The sequence below is a fragment of the Haliaeetus leucocephalus genome, unplaced genomic scaffold (genome assembly GCF_000737465.1).
Source record: "Haliaeetus leucocephalus isolate CR32 unplaced genomic scaffold, Haliaeetus_leucocephalus-4.0 Scaffold451, whole genome shotgun sequence".
Taxonomy (NCBI): Eukaryota; Metazoa; Chordata; class Aves; order Accipitriformes; family Accipitridae; genus Haliaeetus; species Haliaeetus leucocephalus.
Window position 1 is genome coordinate 2,382,969 of NW_010972887.1, and position 14,245 is coordinate 2,397,213.

At 37.3% G+C, this 14,245-nt stretch overlaps 1 protein-coding gene across 1 annotated transcript in view; it reads right to left on the bottom strand.

The window, feature by feature from the left end:
* NCKAP5 (NCK-associated protein 5) overlaps nt 1-14,245 on the bottom strand; it is a 370,960-nt gene that overhangs the window by 95,759 nt on the left and 260,956 nt on the right. The window contains exon 7 of the mRNA XM_010575132.1: nt 5,597-5,665. Coding sequence (XP_010573434.1) covers nt 5,597-5,665 — 69 coding nt within the window. The remainder of the gene's footprint in view (nt 1-5,596; nt 5,666-14,245) is intronic.

Sequence of the window (14,245 nt, forward strand, 5' to 3'; positions counted from 1 at the left end):
ATTCAACAGGGAATTTTTGAAGTTATTTATTTTATACATCCTTTCCAATTTATATTTACCAGCAGGCATAGGGGCAGGGAAGGGAAAGGAGGGACAGAAAGAGGGACTGAGATAAAATTTTCTGTTGATGGTGTCTAACTTGTATGTTACATTTCTAATGTAATTTAAAACTATATATGCATATGTTATCACACAATGTGTTTGCCTATATTTTTGCTCTTGCACTTAGAGCAACTACAGATCTCACTCTGTGCAAAGAGACAGTAGTTATGATTTCTGGTTTCGTTTTTGCTTTCAGAAATTACAGTAAAGCATATGCAGATATCACCAAATCTGCATTGATTCTTACTCTTGGCAAATTAAAGAAAAGCCCCCACACCATTGATGTGAACTGAGTTGTGAGGAAAGAGTTGAAGCTAATTCACTTCTGTAAAAAATTCAATTCTGTTAGATCCAAAAGTTACATTTGATTCATACTCTCATAAAATTGCCTAGTATCAATTTTTTTCTCCAAACTGGTTCCTAACTTAAGGCAGCTCGTGGAACAATGGTCCCATAAAATAGCTCTATACATGATTTAGCAGAACACACAGACTAATATTAGAACAGTAATAAGCAACAGAAGTAAATACATTACAGTTTTGAAAAACCATGTGCCTTGCCCTATAGGCTTTAAGTATCTACATCTGACAGTGTTCCTTCTGGCATGTACTTTTAACGTCTGTTTGCTCTACCTGAAAATTGAACAAACCATATCGAATACATTATTTCTTTACTTTCTGACATGGAGTTACTTTACCAAGGAAGAACTAAAAGGTTCTTTGAAGTGTGTACTAGTCACTCACAACAGAGTAGCCTACAAAATTACTCGTATAGCTTTATATATTGCACAGAGGAGTGTAAATGGCATAACCTTCCAAATGGGAAAAAACCTGAACTTGCCGATGCATATGTGACAAATTTTCTAGCTTTGAGTGTATGAAGTTAGGTATCTAAATGAAAGTACCTGCCAGTGATCCATAGCTCCCACAGACCTCAATAAGTGAGATATGTAACTAGTTTCTTTAGAAAATGAGGTTATTTTATTCTAGTATCTAGCAACTTGGCAAACTGTGTTGCTATTACCATTCCAAGATTTTCAGGTCTGTATTCTTGGTTTTCAGCAGGAACAGAGGTGGGAAGCCTTCAGTGAAATGTTCTGCAGTTACTAAAATTAATTTAGCAGTCAATAAGTGGAATCGTATCCAAACTTTTGCATTTCAAATGAGGTTGCCATTCCACTCCTACAACAGCACTAAGGTCCAGATGGAAATAAACTGCTAAACTAGCAGATCTACTTCAGTTTTACTTGCAGGTATCAAGAGACACCACAGATATGAATGAACAACACAGCCAGCACTACAAACCTGACAGTCACAACTACCAAAAACTTCAGAAACCGAGATCATTGAAGGCAGAGGGACTGACTTCTGAGGTGCAGAATATACGAAATTCCCACTGATACGAGGCAGAACTGCGGCTCAATACCAGTAAAAAGCAGGCTGTAAAATGACTTGACCTATGATTCATGCAATTAATCAAGGTGAAACAAGGAATAGAATAGAGATGGCCAGTTCCTTAGTTTGCTGTTATGTAGGAGATGACACTGCTTGCCTTCACACTGCCTGACTTTCCTTTGAACTTAATAGCCAAGATCTTTAGGTGAGGTTTCCTTTTATGGATTGCAATAAAAGAGATAAAAGATCCAGCTTCACTTTTTCCTTACACAATTATGTTTACATATGCATGTTATAAAGTAGTCTTAATAGAAAAGGTATAAAAGAATGAATCAAAGAAAAGAGACCCTCGTGTAACATCTATTATACCTTTTACAAGTATGGAGATTTTACACAGCAGCCTTTAACGTATGTTCACACGCACAAAGAGATTTCAAGTGTACTAAAATAAAAGGTCTTATATTTTATTCAAATCTTAAAAATAGAATGCCTTTTTAAGATAACTTTGTATTTTTGATTAGCTAATTCTTAACACATCAGCAAAAATATCACCTACCCTAAGTTGCATAATTTCCTGCATGTAAGTGTGGTAAAGCTTGACAGAAATCTCAGCTGGCACAGTGATGTGAATAAACATGACATTACCACTTACCAATAAACTGACAGCTGAATTCTAGGATAGGAAACTAGGATTAAGTATGTTAACCTCAAACCCCAAAGGCACAAGATGACAATCCTGGTATTTGCATTAAATTTTTCAGAGATAGAAATATACGTTTATGGAGTATTTCTGAAATTAAATGAGTTCTTTTCTTATTTATCAAGTACTGGAACATTTCAATGACACCTTCTTCTAAATACTGTCCTAAAGTTGTTTATATGTACACTTCAGAGATGAACAATTACTTTAAAAGTGAATATTTATTAAAATTCATAAAGGACTCACTTCAGCTTGACCCATAATCTTTTCAGATTTCATCTCTATGAACATTTGACTTTCACTGAATTTTACCATGAAAATGATTACAGAGCATGCATTTTTAAGTCACAGGTGCAAGCATTCATACAATATTAAATGTGGGACATTATATGAATGACAAGAACTATGTAAAACAATTGATATAAAAAAAGAAAAACAAGAGAAAATAATGGCAGGCATAACTTTAAAAACTCAGCTCTGGTATCTTGTCACGCATCACAGACAGAAAAATCATGGTGGTTATTTTTACTTCTTTCATATGCAGCTTAATGGCCACCAACACCTCAGCAGAAAGCACACTATGCATAGCAAATGTCCTTATCACATTGCTGTAGAGGCCTGAGGGACCAAGCAGGGACACTACTGGCAGGGTGGCCAGATTAAATAATGCTTGAGTGCCCTGAGCAGAGTTTGCCTGTGCCCAGGGGAGAGAAGCTGCAATTTGAGGATGCTTAATGATGAGTGGAAGATGGCAGCATTCTCCCAAGAGTTATCAAACAATGTTCCCAACCTTCATTACCTCAAGGGCCTTGCAAGCATCCCAAACATGTAAATAGCCAGAATGGCTAGGTATTAGTTTTGGAGGTAAGCTCTCCTTGTATATCAGCCCAGGAGAAGTTCAGTACACTCATAACTAATTGGACTGCAGAGGCAAAATTAAAATAATGGTTGTAGTAGGCACTCAAATTTTTTGGTGGCAGGCTTAGCTCTCTCAGGTTTGGGTGTGATCACAGCCTTGTGTTCTCAGGAACATCTGTGTTCTTCTCTTTAAACCCATCAGGTCTCCCTGGGGCAAAATGGAGCTGCAGCACAGACAGATACATAGCTGTAGAGGATACATCTGCTCCTAAAAACTGCTGAAGAAGTCCTGCAGCCCAAACTAGGGAAGGTCTGAAGAGATTTTCACCTTCAAGAAGTGGGGTTGGTGTAAGGTGAGTTATGAACAGAGGAAGCATCAGACTTAAAATCTTAAAGGAAAAAAATTTTCAAGTTGAAGACTTTTTTTTTTTCCCATAAAAATATTAATGGAAAGCATTTTATTTTCTTAAGATCTCCAGTAAGAATCCCTGTTTGGAAAGGACTTTGTCACATACAACACATCCTCAGAAGACTCTGGTTGGAAATAAAGGTTCTCACAATCATTGATTGGGTTATTCACTAATTACATTTATGTCTCATCTCCCATCCTCTTTAACGTTACTGTAATGAAGTAGGGTGAGAATGTGCGATCTCTTGTGAAGCTCCACCAAGGGAGTGTGCTCAGGTGGGTGCTAATCTGGGACTCCTGCAGAACTTGCAATTGTTAAACATGGTTTTATTGCCTGAGTCACTGGCAACAACTTCTTCACCTCAGTGATCAAAAAGGATTAGGTCCAAGTTTGTGTCAGCTAAAACAACGCTGGCTACAGTGCCACTGCCAAGCATTGTGGGGGCGGAAAGGGGAAGAAGAAGAAAAAAGTGATACCAAGCCATGGGGAAGGACAAGAGAAGTCACTGCACACAAAATAGAAGACAAAAAAAGGAAAAAGATAAGCAACCAAAAAATAAAGCAGGGAAGCACAAAACCACAGGTGATGAGGAACACTTTCTCCTGGAAAAGTTGACACAGTGGGAGAAGATGGATACAGCTGTGATAATATGGAAGAACTGAAAACAGCCAATGTAATGTTGAAGATAATAGAGTTCAGAGCATAGTTTGATATAATTATTCGCTCTTTAAACTGCAGCAGCATGTAAAAAACACAACCCTGGATCAGAAATCCATCATCTTACTGCAAACACAAACCCCCCATAACTTCTGTCCTTATAATCTGTATGGAGTGTTTTGCTGGAATGGATAGTTGTGGAGCTTTACTCATTTCCAAAATTAATTATGTAGGCAGATTTTGTCCTAGACAATCAGAAAATAATTTTACGTTAAGCTCTGTAATTTAAACTAAAGTAAGTAATTATATGGTAATTTCATCCTTACCACCAAGATATCCAAATATCATGCAAGTGTGCACTGAATGCAGTGACTCAGGCCAATGCAGACCAAGGCTCTGCTGGTACCCCAGTGCCACAGAACAGGCAGAGCATAACCTAGTGGGAAAGTGCATCTGCAAGTCTTTTACTCCAGCTCCCTGATAAAAATATGCTATAGTGGCAAAAGTGCGGATTTGCTGATGAAAATTTGCACTAAACTGGAGGCTTCTTGTACCAGAGCTGTATTGCTCATGCCAGCAACACTTCAGCAAATGCTGATTAAAAATTAAAAAACCTGGTATGAAGACATCTGCTATGTGTGGCTTGCACAGTCATGCACTCTTTTCTCAGAGGTACAGCTGAGAAGGTGGTGTAGTTTTTGTTTTGTTTTGTTTGCATGTTAGCTAACTACTTATGCTACTACGCATTCTTATTATGGAATGGGTAAATGATTTCTACTAAGTAACATTTTAAGCTACTAAAAGTCTTGAAACTATTTTAAACTCTTGCGTATACTGAAGAGCCTTATTTCAGGATAAATGCGAGGAACAAGTAAGCATCAGTATATATATGGAGAAAGCTGCATGCAATAGAAGATCCTAGACATTTCTGGAACAGTAAGCATTGCTGGAGTGCTCAGACAGTAACTGATGGGTGAATTATATTGTAGCTGTAACTGGAAGGTCTGATCAGAAGCTGAGCCATGTAGTAGAAATAAGCCAACAGCTAGAAAAAACCCAGCATAAAAAGCTGTGTATGTAATCCAAAGGCGGGGCTGAGAGACTAAAATCCCTGGTTACGGAATACATTGCACAGGAAAGCTGGGGGACTTCTGATGGAAGAAGCCACTGCCACCTGTGTTCCACTCTACAGAGGCAAATAATCATTTTCTCCTCCTAATGAAAGCAAACCAGTTCCAGATACTGGTCACAGGGATATCAACTTTTTGGTGAAGAGGTGTGGTCAAAACAGGATTTACAGCAGAGGTCATGGAGAACAATATCTGTGACTGCCAGATACATGTTCTTGGAATTAATTAGAATGAGGTAATACTAGAAAATTGCAGAACAATGTCAACCTTGTAAGAGAAGGAGAGATTCATTTCTATTAATTTAATTATAGTACCAGGTAAGAACAACCTTTTTATCTACCTTACCTCATCAAGACATCTTTCATACTGTTCCCTCTGATTTTCATTTTCCAGAGCCAGTGCTGAATTCTCTGCCTACAGTAAAATAGAATAAATAAATAAATATGTAAATTAATCAAAAGCCATCTTGTACTACATGACAATTCATAAAAATTCTCACGGTGCTTACTTTGTGGGCTTTTTCAAGATCCAGAATAAAAAGCACCATACAATTTATTTTGCTACAAGTTAGTATTTTGAGTAAAAACAGAAGCGACATTCATTTATGAGATTATTCACACCATGCATTACAATTTAGAACAATATCAGAGCAGATATTCCAAGTATGTCCATGCTCTCATCTTGTCAGGTGCAATACAGTTGGCAATGAAACATTATATAAGATATTGGTTTATCTTTTCTTCTTCCCCCTTTTCTGTTTACAGTAAACTTGCTATCTGAGAAAGCCACTTGGAAGCAAACAGTGGCAGCTACTATTCAAAGGAAACAAAAGCAATCTTATGTAAACTTTTAACCGTGGCAGGTCTTCATAAGCCTGATTTTTGCAGTGGGTAACTCCAGATGCAATGGTCATACTGCAGCTAACGGATGAATTACACCCTTTAACTGAACCAGATAAATTTATTAGTCTTTACTTAAAAAACAAATCCTGTCATTTCAAGAGTGAGAGAGGTATTTTACTACATCTAAATGCAATCTTAAAATCAGAATTTTTTTCCCTCACATATGTCAGTTTAAATGTGATAAAGCTTCATGTATAGTAGTACCTCTCATCTATCTTTAATTTCCATTACACTTATATTTTTGCATAGTGCAAACTTCAAAATGGCACAATCTGGTATGTAAATTACAGTAAATCAATGTATTTTTCTATATATTATGACTCGACTTTAGGAATTCTTACAGTATTGGAAAAGGAAAATCTCTAAGGTGCACCGTATACAGTTGCATCAGAGCAAGTTTCAACTAGTCTTCTCTTCAAGACTGACAAACTAAAACAATACATAAAAATCCATGAGTTAAAACTGGGTCTAGAAACCTCTCTGCCTCCCATGCATAACTTCACATCACGTAACTATAACACCAAAATCAATGCATTCACATAATTACAACTATTATACAATTTACATTACTTGCTTCACTTTAACCTTCTGTCAACCTATGAAAGTTAAAAAAATGCTGTTTTGAAAGAATTGTGGTTATATAAAACAACAGCCATAAATATAGTTAACATTTATAATTTTAGAGAAAAATTTAACGTAATGTACTGTAGGGAAAGATTCTGTTGAAAGATGCACAGTTTGCTCTTCCTAGTTAAGAAAAGTCAATGATTCAACAAAATGAAAATCCCAAAGTTCAATAAATTGATTCATTAATAACAATTTCAAATTCAGCTAAATCCTAAAAATAAGATTAGGAAGAAAAAGTTAACGTACATAATTATCCAGCATATTGAAAGAGAGTAAAGAATAAATGGGTGGTAAGAAACAAGGGCATATAGAGTTTACTTATTTACAAGTCTAAATAAACAACGTATGGAATCAGTGCTTTATCTTGAGGGTACAATCAAAGCCAGCAAAGATGGTAAAATGCTCTGCATCATATTTTCACAATGTCACTTACCAATGGATTCAACATATGGCTATAAAAAGTCTATGGGTGATCCTGCAGAGAGCACTGTGAGATGAGGCAGCAAAAAGTACAGATGCAGAAGCAAGTAGCAAAGTAGAAGCAGAAACCACAAAACAAAAAGCAGCAGTAAGAAATCAGAACCTGGAGGGTAAATAGTCCTCCATACCGAAGAGGCTATCACATACAGTTACCAGTTTGCTTTTACAGACACATTCTTGCAGATTGATTGATAAAAATAAAGATATGATTGCTACATAAAAATGTATTTGAGTTAAAGATTTTCAGATGTTTTCTCTATGAGTATCACCCTAAAATGCCATCCAAAATAACTTCGTCTTACTGTTTCGAAGCAATCATTAAAGGATTAGTCTGCACAGCCTTTAACTCACACATGTTGGTATATCTATGGGTTTAATTTTTTTAATTTTCATTTTCACTAACATAAAAAGATATTGCATGATTTTATCCTAAAGTACTTAGGGCAGACTGCTCCCATATAGAGATGTCTAAAAGAACTACAACACACAGTTGTACTATACAAAATACCCCAAGAGCTCCCTGTATTTCTCTTATTCCAATTTTTTTCTGAATGTTGTAAGGCTATAAAATAGAAACTAAGTCTTCTTGGATCTGTTAGCTGAATCTCTGATTTCAGTGAGCTACTCCTTTACAAACAGGCTACCAAAATTAGGAAATCTGAACTTGACAGCATTATAAATAAATGTTACATTTCCTCTCTTATCAAGCCACAGTGGAAACATCTGTATAATAAAACGCTTTTTCACACCACTGGCTTCGAAAGTGTAGTGAAAAGATGTAATGCAGTCAATGTTAGCTTGACTTCTGTGCTTCATGATTGCCAAGCAAATCATGCCTATTTATTTCGCATTTATGTAATGAGGACTGGTCTAGAAAGGAACACTTGACTGACTTTGCTCAAGATCCCGTGCCAGTTCCCACAACATGGGAAAACCAGTACTTGATATACTACATCACTCTATATTGCAACTGAATACTTGGTAATAATCCTCATTCCCCCCAAAGTATTTATTTGGAAAATTTGTAATAGCACTTGTGGCCTCAAAACCCCTCCTTATCCAAACATTCATTTATTTAATAGAAACCACTTGGTTTTGATGTTATTTTAAGTCTACCCAATTTTCACTCAGAGGGATCTGCCTACCTCCAGTATTGCATATCCTAGGCATCTTTTTCCAGTTAAGCAAAGTAGGTCTCCTTGGAGGAAACCACTATTACATTTTATTTTCATTTTTATTTTCAGGCCATACTTACACTAGGCTAAGCCGCAATAAGAAGTCAACGCTTCTCACAGCTTGAAAGCTATTGCACACTTGCAGGCACCCAGAGGCAGTGGAAGAGAAGTCCTGACCCCTAATGCAGTCACTTCTCCCATACATAACCAAGCAGGGGACCACGCAGGAAAAAAAATAGCTTACTGAGAACAGTACTCTTGGATATCAACTGATTTCTACAGTAATTTCCAGTTTTAGGCATAGCTGTCCTCTAGGAATTTATGTATATTTTATGCTACACATAGAAATAAACCATCTCTGTCCCTCAGCCTCACAAACACTGAAAGTGATGCAGCCCAGCAAACTGCTGCAGGCAAGCAACCTTCAATGCCTGCCACCAGCCCCTACAGGCAAGAATGTCTTTTCTTGGGGGGTCAGCTCTCAAAGCACAGTACCATTCAGTCAGCCAAAAGTAACTGTGGCCTAACTTACCATTAAATGAAACACTACATGTTGCCTTTGGATCATTATAGATTCAAGGATCCTAAAATGTCAAAACAGAGGTACTTCCTCGTTCCAATTTGGAAGAAATTATTTTGCACAAGAGCCTCTCCAAACATAGGAAAATTTGAAGATTTCAGTAATGACTTGGTTAATGCTAAACTGCCTTCAGCTGCCTAAATTAGAGACAACTTTGCTCTGAATTGTGAGACTGTGTTTATGGAAAATTAATTTGAAAGTGAAAACTTCAGACTGCTTTATAAAAAGAGGTTGCCTTGTATTGATTCCATTACAGTCATTGTGAGTGACTTTGCTCTGATTTTAGTCCCTTTCTCAGGATGGAAACCATAGCCCTAGTAATGATGAATATTATCTTTAGGTCAGCTAAGAACTTTCTCCTTCCTAGATGTTGAAGAACACTGTATTTTCTCCTGTGGGGCAGCTGTTTGCACAGCTTTATTCAAGGCTAGTAACAGACAGACTACACACCTGATGCACTGAGGTCTAGTCGTGGTCCTGTTAAAGTCAGTAAGAATTTGCCATTTATTTCACATGAATATAGATGCAAGTCAGGTGCAACAAAACAAACTCTTATTTGTTTCATGATACACAGTGTTTCCTTAAAAATTTCTTTGGGGCAAGGGAAAGTTCCTTGGTTCACAATGATTTGTGCCATAGAAGAAACAAGACAGACGGCAGCCTTAGCCTTATTCATGTTTCTATAAACGTGTTAACACTGGATCAGTAAAGGCAGGCCAATTAATTGCAATTCTTAAAAAAAGTTCTAAAATGGTCATGATAATTAACTTTAGTATACCCTTAACACCAAAACACAGGAAGCATCCACTCAGGCAGTACAACCACCTAAACTTTAAATTCTTGGGAAAATGCATTTTCACCTAAAGTCTAAAATGCATCTCAAAGATATCCTTAATGTGGTCGTATTTACTTTTTTGGTAATGAACAACAAAAGACGCTACAGCTTTTTGCATCATAGGAAAAAACCAAATACAAGCCCCCCACCACACTGCCCCAAACCAGCCAGACTTCTTGTCTCCCCAAAAGTATTCATTATCAGCAGGCTCTGAGCCAAAAAGTGCTCTGCTCCCTTCTAGCTCACAGTCACATCGTCAGAGCATGAGATCTCCCACCAGTTTCATTGCGCCAAATCTGATACTTTTTGGGGGGTTCAGTCCTAACCTACAGTCATAGATGATGGCACCTTTCAGCTGAGTAACAGCACCAGACTACAAAGAGCTGTAATACATATATACTTAATATATATATTCTTACATTGCTACAGACATTTAGGATGATTTCTTCATTCTCTCCTCTTCCTTTTTAACTCTTTTAGAGAGGATTATTACAACAGGTTAAGGATTGTGTACTAACTATACTTTGTTCAACATTTATCTGTGTTTGGTAGAAGTGGCAGACACAATCTCATGCCTGAGAATGTCACGAGACATCCATATCTCCTCCAGATCTGCCTCTCTAAGTGGCACTTTAGAGGACAACTTTCACTTAACATCCTGCAAAAGCCATTTCTGTGTGCTTCTTGAAAGAGTGAACTGAAGTGCTTAAATCATGTTTGAAAATAAGATTTGGATTTAAGTCCCTGAAGTGTTTTTCAAGAAGTTTAAACTTTACCTTTCTGTGCCTTGATTTTTTAAGTCAAGAGAACAGGAACAACATTTTGTTATCTAGCTAGCCTGTTCCAAAGATTTATGAATTAGGATGTATTTGGTGCATGGGGATCTTTAAGTGAAGAATTATTTCATGTACCTACTAGGAAGTCTCCAACAGACAATCCTCTACACTTTTATAACCACAATGAAATGAATTAAACCACTGAATTTTCTACTAGAACGCATGAATGAAAGAGAAGCACGTACAAGATGGTTTTCCTTACTCAACCATTGCAGAGTTGAGATAAAAACAGAAGGATGGAAGGAGGAAGAGAGAAGAAGGCAGAGAGTAGTATGTATTTTGCACTAAGGGAAAAGGAGATCGTAGAATCAGAATGGTTTGGATCGGAAGGGACCTTTAAAGATCATCTAGTATGCCTTCCCTGCCATGGGCAGGAGATGAAGGTCTAAAGGTTGTACGTCAAGTTAGCAGCTCAACATGCTTTGAAGGTATCATCAATAAAGGTCAAGAGGAACAAAGTTATGACAGTGAACTTTAAAATCCCTGACAGAATGCTACAACACCAGTTACCATGTGCACTTCTTTGTTATTCATACTAAACCATTTGTCCATTTATAGAAAGCTTTATTGATTTACACAGACACTCATTTGTCATGCCCTATGCAGTGTATTAACAGCTGTCCAAGCACTTCAAATGTGCTCAGCAATTTTTTCTTGCTTTCAGCCTCTGCTTTTGTATGTTTTTGTGGTCACAGCTTCATACAGCACACATGAGAGGTCAAAACCTAGGTCAAAGCCTGTTGTTGGCAAAGTAAGAAGTAATGTTGTTGCGATCTTTCCTTATGTCCTTATGGCATTTTTTTGGTAAGCTGCTGTTCTAGGAAGAGTTTACCACTTAACCATCTCCATACCTTTGGTCACAGGAAACTCTTTGTATTATTCTGTCCATGTTACAAAGGAAATTTGTCCTTTGAAAGACCAACCCAAGAAATTGTAAAAGAAAAGTTTAACACCATGGTTATGCTGGTTAAAAGTACTGAAAATGACATTTGTGTTTTTAAATCAACATAATTACAGCAACAAAAGCTTTAATTTAATTCTAGCACTATAAAAGCATTTCCACTGACCACTTTCCAGTGCTTTTTATATTGCTATAGACAGCTCTTTGCTAGGAGTAAAATGGGAACTGCACCTCATGACCCGTCTGTCAACATTTGGATGTTTCCACCTTCTGCTTTACACTTTCCACAACAGAGCAACACTGGAGCAACCATGCAGCGTCTCCCTGCTGAACTGCAGCCCACGTGCTATAGCTCTGCTCCCTGGCCCCCTATCCCCAGGACAGTAACTGAGACTGGAGAATGCTAGTTACTGATGAAATAAGTAGTGAATTTAGCGGACTAATACTTAACAAAATATTGCTGTATGCTTTTTCAAATGTCCTAGTCTTAACTATTTCTTCTGGCTCATGGAGATGGGGGAAAAAAACCCAAAAGGACAAATTAGTGATATGATGACAGCCAGGCTTCTTGCTTCAAAACACATGGGCCCTTAGCCTTCTCAGTTGCATCATTTTCCAATTTTTTTTCAGCATGATAAAATAGCCTATTCTCTTTAACCACACTTAAAACATTTGACACATTTTATCTGAAATACTCAGCCACTGCTTAATTCGGATAAAATATGGCATGAAAGCAAAATGTATGTGATGTTAAATTATAAAATACAGAACCATACAAGTGTTAATTATAATTCTGTCTATAAAAAGGCCACATTAAACCTTACATGGGCAGTACTGGTAGAGATCATTCTTGCAATTCAAAATTTCAATAATACATTTTTTCATTCTTTACTGACACAAAAACATAGTGACATTAGAACAAGGCACCAACAGATCTTAAAAGCAGTGTCTCACAAGCCATGCTATGCTATAGCTGTGCTACCAATAAAATGGGTTTGTAGCCTCACAGAGAGCAGTATTACCTCCTCCTTCTAATCTGTGCTAGAAATCAGAAGATATTTATTGAACATCAGAAAGCTAACCACTTAAGATTACATAAAAACTTCGGTTTAGATGTTCCTAACAAAAAGCAGCCCAAGGTTTGTGCAGCTGCATATGATGTTTTACCAACTATTGATGAGCCAATTAATGTATTTAAATGTGAATTGACACTGGAAATGATGTAACAGCTTTAAAAATTGTAGGGATTTCATGCTACCAGAGATCAGAAAACAGAACTTGCTCATTTATCTGCAGATCTGCAGTAGATCACAGGGACAGACTCCCAGCCAGGGTCCCATACAGGGCTCATAACCACAGAGCTCTTAGGCTTTCTGTCAAGTGTTTCCCAGTTCCCATGGGAAGAAACAACGGGTGTACGACCTAAATTATGAAGCCTCCTTTTTGAAAGAAGGGAATAACTAGAATTTAATCCTTCAAATCTACTCATATTGGATAAACATATGAACTTCAGGAGCTGAATTAAACAAACCAAACCCAAATGAGATTCATACACTGTTGATGAGACTGTCTCCTAAAAATGACTAGAAGTAAATCTCATATTCCTTGGAATGTCTCTGTGAAATACCTTTACTTCTTTTTAATTTATTTTTCTGAATTTGGGGCTGGAAATTTTTAACTGGTTCAAGAATGGCAATATTTGTCTATTTTATTTTGGTTAACTCTAAAGTAGTTATGAATGACAAGCCTTTAACACCTTCAACATTTTCCCTCTGACACCACAGAAATGTCTGGAGTTGACATTTTAAAGAGAAGGTTAGGCATAGATCTAGCAAAACACACTGCATTATAAGCCCAGGCTTATCTTCCAGCAAATAAATATCTAGGCTACTAACAGATATATCAATAATAGCTTTGTATGTTTACCTGCATGCAAATTGTAGAAAACAGCAAATTCTACCATTATTTACAGAGAACATAATAGACTTACAATATACCCACAGGTAAACCCTTTGAACAAATAGCTTAAAATCAAGAAGGATGCCCTTTTTTCCCCCCCAAATTCTTCCAAATGATCACATATAAAACAGTTTTTGAGGAGGAGGAGTAAAAGAGATATAAATAAGCAGGGACAGGCAGCATAAAGCTGTGTGTATTTCCTGAAGTTAAAGACATACATACTCCACATGATGATGCTTTATATAATGCATATACACTTGATAAAGCATAGAAGTACAAGCATGGAAAAGCAGAAGTCCCAGCAAGACTCCTTTTTTTTATCACTCATCCCCTGAATAAAGGGCTGAGCTGTGTGCCTCAGTGCGACACATTGCTCTGCACAGAGACCAAGGCACTCACCTTCAATAAACAATACTCCTAGGCTGCCAAAAGAGAAGCAGCTGCTATTAATGAGGGGTACAATGCCAGACAAGAGAAAGCCCTCTCACTCACAGCCAGGCAGACCCATGAAGCTATATGATGCCAATCCTGTCATACAGCAACACTGACTTGGGCAGTCAGGAAGGAGGAATGCTGAAACGCATTCACCTTCCCCCAAACTGTCACTGTTCTAACAGCACAGGGTGTCTCCCTAGAAGCGTGCAGCTGGGCACAATGTTACAGGCCACGATGCCATCACACAAATGTAAGACGTAAGAC